The sequence below is a fragment of the Rhinatrema bivittatum genome, chromosome 14 (genome assembly GCF_901001135.1).
Source record: "Rhinatrema bivittatum chromosome 14, aRhiBiv1.1, whole genome shotgun sequence".
Lineage (NCBI taxonomy): Eukaryota > Metazoa > Chordata > Amphibia > Gymnophiona > Rhinatrematidae > Rhinatrema > Rhinatrema bivittatum.
This window is the reverse complement of record NC_042628.1, coordinates 78,942,474-78,949,425: the sequence shown is the minus strand read 5'-3', so window position 1 is coordinate 78,949,425 and position 6,952 is coordinate 78,942,474. Positions and strand designations below refer to the sequence as shown.

The window sequence follows — 6,952 nt, the reverse complement described above, 5'->3', positions numbered from 1 at the left end:
ATAAAGTAGAGAAATGATCTATGACTACACAGATCATGGTGGCACCATTTGAGAGGGGAAGGTCTATAATGAAAATCCATGACAAGTGGATCCAGGGTTCCCTGGGGGCTGGCAACAGCTGTAACAGCCCCCAGCGTCAGCAATCCAGTCTCTTCGTTGCAGACAGGTTAGGCATGAATCAACATAGGCTTTGATGTTTTGCTTCATTTGAGGTCACCAGTAGTAGCGCTGAAGCATCTCAAAGGTCCAAGACATCCAGGGTGATCTGAGAGACAAGAGTCCCATTTTACAAATTACCGTCTTCCCTATAGGGATGGTCATGGAGGTAGCTAGGAGTATCTTGGCAGGGTGAATTATATGCCTGGAATGTTCTGAAGTATCCTCAGCCTGGAAGGAGTGAGAGAGAGCAGTTGCACGTTGGTTCTTGAGCATGGGGCGGTACCGTAGTTTGAAGTCAAAGCAGGCATTTAATTGCTGAGTTTGGTGAAGATGTTTGAAGTTTTTATGGTCTGTCTATATTGTGAAAGAGTGTTGAGATCTTTTAAGTAAATGCCAACAGTCTTCAAGAGCCAGTTTCACGGCCAAGAGATCTCGGTCACCTACTGGACGAGGCCAATCTCTGCTTTTACTTTGTCAGGATCTATGTGGAATCTGTTATGTGAGACGATGTACACAAGAAAACACATTTCTCCAGCTTAGCAAACAAGTTGTTCTCTTGCAGGTGTTGCAGGACTGTGCGGAGGTCTTGAGAGAATATTAGTGTGTCATCTAGTTACACGACTACACATGTATAGTGAACCTAGATGATGCTAACCATCTTTTTGAAACTCCTGGAGCATTGCAAAAGCCAAAGGGCATGACTAAATACTCGGAGTGGCCATCCTGAGTGTTAAAAGCCATTTTCCACTTGTCACCCACCTTGATTCGTACGAAGTTGTATGCACCTCTGAGATCCAATTTGGTGAAGATTTTCACGCCTTGGAGGTGGTCGAAGAACTCTGATATCAATGGTAAGAGAAAGGGGTCCATCATTGTGATCATGTTCAAGCACTGATAATCAATACATGGCCTACGGGAGATGTCCTTCTTTGCCAGCAAAGAAGAATCCAGCTCTAGCCAGGGAGGAAGACGGGCAGATGAAACAAAGCTGTAAGTTTTCTCTGATAGTCAGTCATGGCTTGAGCCTTGGAAAGTGACATCTGGAAGGGGCATAGCATCTGGAAGGAGCTTAATCTCCCAGTTAAATGACCGGTGAGGGAGCAGTCTAAGCTTTTCGTTTGGAGAAAATATCCTTGAAGTCCGTGTACTGCGGAGGAATACCAAGAAGCACACTGAAACTGAAGGACACTGGAACTCAAGGACAGAGGCTTAGGAACTGGACAACACAGGAACAGGACCGCTGAGGCAACTCACACTACTAGGCAATAGGGAGACCTGCTTCTGAGGCATTAAGTGATGTCTGCAGGGGCCTTATATAGATCAGGGAGTGTGATGTCATCAGAGGGTGCCAAGTGGATTTTCCTGCCTCTGGTCTTTTAAGAATAAGAGCGGAACCCGGCTGTGACAGTGGCATCCTGCTGCGAGGATCTCCAGCTGCATCCTGCTGCTTTGAAAGCTCAAGCAGCTTGGCCGCACCCTGGCATAAGGGGAAAAGCCCAGCCTGAAGGGTGAGTGTGACGGTTCGTGGAAGGAGCCTATGGACCACCAAATGCAACACTACCAAACAATTGGAAGCCAGTGCAGAGATTTCAAATCGGTGTAATATACTCATGGAAAGAAGCCCCTACTAGTAACTGCACTGCTGCATTTTGAAATAATTGTAGCGCTTCTAGAGATAAATTAGGCAACTAATACATACCAAACTACAATAAGCAATACCATTGTTAACAAGCACATTTATCCTGGTTCAAAAATCATTAGGTTTTAATCTAATAATAGGCGAAATTTATAAAAGGAGCTCTGGACAATTTTCTTAACGTGGCTGGAATGATACAGTTATATAACCTAAAAATGCGTGCTGAATGAGCCTGTCCAATGGTTTAACATTGAAGGATAGAGCTAATGTGGAACATAAGTCATTGCTATCAAATGTGTAAGCATAGTTTTGCCAGGATAATTTGCAAAACAGATCTATGCACATACGGCCGGATTTTAAATCGACCACGTGCGTAGACATTGCCTCTTACGCACACCGCCGGGCCCTGCACACGCTGCACGCATTTTAAAAAAGGCCCAGCCACACGTGGAAGTAGCCATACGTGCATAAGTGCCTGGACCCTGACAAATGGGAGGGCCGGGGGGCAGGGATGGGCCATCCAGGTTTCTTGCAATGTGTTCCGCTTAAATGTCCCCTAATGCAGCTCCAGCTGAAACACCGAAGGTGTTTGCAACGTAGCGAATTGTGCAAGAAACAAGAAAAACCCGATAGGTACAGCTTTCTATTCGGTTGTTTCAAGACATTATACATTGATTTCAGAATGATTCCACAGAAGTGTTGGGCACATATTGCTTTTGAAAAATTTGAAGTATCATTGAAGAAAAGATACAAAGAAAATTGGGACATAAGGGCTTGTGATGATGGTCAGGACAGGAAGTCAAAGGTTTGAAGTAGTCCTTGGACTGGTCCGTTTGATGCCCTTACCACAAAAAAATTTAAATTAAAAAATCTAAGTGACAAGAGTTTTTGTGGTAAACAGTTTTGTGTATGACATTTGTTTGAAGTCTGAAATAAGAAATAAGATACATTGAGATATATCAGTATAACAAAATTTGTTCAGCCATTGCTCCCTTTTTAGAAATACAAAATTACCCCGCCAGTCTATGAATTAGAAAACCATAAACATAAAAGAGTGTTTATTCCCCAATTGATTTTATTTCTCTTATTGATATGCCGCTCTTCACACGTCTAAAGGCAGCTTACAAAACAAAGAACATTCACAATTTAAAACAACATAAAACCAATACACACAACATCACAAACACGAAAATCACTAGTCTGAAAAAAAAGAACAGTTTTTTGCTATTTCTGGATTCTGGAAAACGTCCTTAGTATGTCATTGCACAGCCCTATATGATGATTGACTTCGTTTTCAATGCTATTTTCTACAGGTGAAAGGGCTGCTGATTAATCTGCCATACAGCATCAACAATGGGGAAATCATGATCTACAAACAAGGCTTTGATGCAATAATCCTGACTAACTTGGATTCAGAACAACCTTCAACTATGATTCTCGAGTTTCAGTAACCATCCCAAGCACTTACGCCGGGGCTGTTGGTGGTCTCTGTGGAGACTTCAATGGAGACCCAGGCAATGACCTGATCATGAAGAACGGCATGACCACAACAGATGCGACTGTCTTTGGGAAGAGCTGGAAGATGAAAGATGTCCGTGGATGCTCAGAGGAAGACAAGGGAGACTGCTCTGATAGGGCCTCAGTCGAAAGCCGCCAGAGAGAAAGCAAAGGAGAGTGTGGAATCCTCTTGGACAAGGATGGCCCCTTTAGGGAGTGTCATGCCAAAATTAATCCCCAGGGCTCTTTCAAAGACTGTGTGTATGACTATTGCTTCTACAAAGGTCGTCAAGATGCTATATGCAAAGTCATTTCCAGCTATTCCGCAGCTTGCCAAGACGCTGGTGCCACTGTATATGCATGGAGGTCTGCCAAACTTTGCAGTGAGTAGTCTATTATGATAGCTTTCTTTATATTCGCTGTGTCAAACAATATTAGTTTAGAGGAGAGAAATCTTCAGTGAACAAGAGCTTCAGCCTAATATTAATTACACCTTCTCCTTTAAAGTGCTTTGTAATAAAAAACATTTTTGATAAGACGCCATGGGAAAAGACCATTTTCAATGAAATTTTCTCTCCTCTCAGCAGCTAAATACAGCCACCAAATTTCACAATGAAGCTAAATTTAGTACAGTAAAAGCTGTGGGAGAGGTCGGGGAGATAGAGGCTTTCATTTTGAAACTTCACCCATAATATTCCATGCATATTTTACACCTGCTATAAAGCAGATACAAAGTTTACAAATTTGCTTGCAGGTCCACAGATATTTTGCAAGCTCCCTTCTGGTTTTAAACCATAATTTCTTTGTTGCATTTTTCCTTCTGTGATATCATAGGATTCCCATAATGAAAGAAAAGCTGGAAGGTACATTCTCATGGTATATAATAGACTAGCCTATCAATTAGCAGGTGACTTCTGTTGTTTTACTCTTTTGCTTTGGTGTTGATACAGTCACAGTCCTTTTTGAGGGCTAGAATTTGGAAGGGCAGTTATGCAATTTTCAAATGTGAATATGACATAGCTGTGTATTTTCAAAATAGATTTATTTATTTATTTATTTTTTAATTTTTTTAATTTTTTAATTTTTTAATTTTAATTTGATTAAAATTAAAATTATATTCAGTGCACTTAAGAGATTTGACATGGAAGTCAGTGCTTACCCACACATAGTTAACCCAAAGATCTTATTTTTACCAAGATACATAAGAAGGACATTTTTCAAATGGATTTGATTTAGCCAGGTAACCAATAAAAGTATGCATCATGAAAAGCCTTTTTATAATAAGAAAATATGGTTTGTCAGTTTCTATCAACGTATAGCCAATCACAATTATATGACCACTCACAAAAATATCCACAATTCATTGCTCACAGAGCAATTACTAAAAATGCACAAAAACACTGTTTTGAGAAAGAGGCATCGATCACACTGGTGCCAGACGTTAATCTAGATTATAATTCAGTTTATTTATATGGAAACCAGACGCCCAACATCTCTACCATAGCTACACAATTAGAGGCCAATTTATAACAGCAAGCTTAGGGCCGAAGGTCCCCGCATATAAAGTACAAGCGGACTTCAGCCCAAACGTTCAAAGCAGACCTTACGTGAGCTGAAAAAGAGAGGACTGTGCATAGGCTTGTGTGGCAAAGGCTAGGAAGCAGGTGTACATCTTCATATGAACATTTACATGCCATGTTTTTGAAAATTGAAAGTACTCACATACATGGTTTATCTTCCGCATCCTAATAGCATATGTTCTGTCCAAGATACAGCCATGATCTGCTGGTGAAAGTACTTTAGTCATGCGTATAATGTCTTTATTATTTAATTTCAGGTCGAAGCTGCCCTAAAAACAGCCATTATGAAATATGCCCAAGTGGCTGTGCCCCCTCATGTGCCAGCTTATTGGTCCCAGTTGCATGCAGTGCTGTCTGCAAAGAAGGATGCACATGTGACGAAGGGTTTGTCTTTAGTGGTGGCCAATGTGTTCCCATGGCCCAGTGTGGATGTGCCTACAATGGTATTTACTACACATCCGGAGAGCAGTTCTTTCCCAATGGCTTGTGCAGTCAGCAATGCACCTGCAAGGCTGGTGGAGTCGTTGAATGTAAGGCCTTCTCCTGTGGACCCAACGAGGAGTGCAAAGTGATAAATGGCATCCAGAAATGCCAACCAATTGGCTCAGCGAAGTGCCAAGCTGCTGGTGACCCACATTACTTGACATACGATGGTCTGGCCTATGATTTCCAAGGCACCTGTACGTACACGCTAACAAAGACAATCACTGAGAGCAGCAACCTGGTGCCCTTTGCTATCAATGTGGAAAATGAGAAGACTGGTAATGGTCAAGTAGCAGTCAACAAGCTGGTATCCATTGACGTTTATGGTTACAGAATCAGTCTCCTTCAGAACAAGAAAGGGTTCATCTTGGTAAGCTATGAAAAGGATGCCCTTTGGGCTGAGGCAAATGGATCCTGCCTGGAGGCAGGGCTATGGACCAAATGCCCTCTGGAGTGCCCCCTCTGGCCCTATTATTCTAAGGTTTTATGAGCTGTTTTTGCTTACTCAGTGGGAACAGTTTTCCTGCTGAGTCAGAACTCAACCAAAGAGCCATCATAATGATAGAGTCCACTGAGGATGCTGGGCTTTTGGGTGAGGCATTGATCTAAGGTCCTATCCAGATTACATATTAAAGATGCATCTGAAACTGCCTATTCCATAATTTAAATCAGTCCCAGCACAAAGCCATCCATTTTCAAAGCAATTTATTTGGGAATAAAGCATTTTAGCCGTGTTACTCGGCTGTCTGGAAATAGCCTTTCCTTAAATCAGCTAAAGGTTTGCACGTTGTTCCCCAATGATTGTACATTGAGAAGAGTCTGCTCAGGTCAGAGGCAGGAAAGTCTCACAGAGGGGGCAATTTTCAATCCGCAGCCTTTGTTCTAATTTTCAAAGATAAAGTATCCAAGCATGGCCACTCTGAAAATTGGCACAGTTACAAAGCCCACGCAGTTCCTTGCACTTGCTGTTCATGCAAATAGAAGTTGACTTGAAAAGGTAAGTGTACAGATTTGAAAGTGCAATCTGTGCACGTGCTTTTCCATCTCCAACCTAAACACGCCCTAAAGGTCTGTGCATTGCAACTACACATGGCCTTTTAACACTGAATGTGGCCAAATGCTTTTTATTAGCATAAACACTTTGAAAATTGTCCTCACTAAAAGCAGGTGCAAGTGATCCTCTGTACTTTGTATCTGTATGCTCAGATTTCCACTTTAAGAACTGGTGCAAATCCCACAGATAAAAAGTAGATTTGATCTTTGTCCCATTGCTAAAAGTTTTAAAATTGCCTCTAAAAAAATCTTTCCTCTTAACAAACCTTTTTTTTTCCAGTTGCTCAATGGGTGACCCACTTCTTTTCTCCATAGCCCTAGATGTGACAAATCCCCCTGCTATTAATGTAGTGCTGAATCTTTCTGCTATTGCAGATCTTAGAAAGAACCTAATCACTGGGAACACATGCCTGAATAATTATAATAAAAAATATCCAACAACATGCAATTTATTCTGGTAGAGCAATAAGAAATACAATCCATAGATGATCTCAGGGTATGCACCAGGGCTTCGACAGTGGACTGAGCATCTCTCTTTATGCCT

At 41.6% G+C, this 6,952-nt stretch overlaps 1 protein-coding gene across 1 annotated transcript; it reads left to right on the top strand.

Moving 5' to 3' along the window:
- Positions 1-3,384: 3,384 nt before the first annotated feature.
- Positions 3,385-5,444, top strand: LOC115075649. Its single transcript, XM_029576223.1, has 2 exons — positions 3,385-3,675; positions 5,130-5,444. Exons 1-2 carry the CDS (start codon positions 3,385-3,387, stop codon positions 5,442-5,444), a joined length of 606 nt encoding a protein of 201 aa, XP_029432083.1.
- Positions 5,445-6,952: the final 1,508 nt, after the last annotated feature.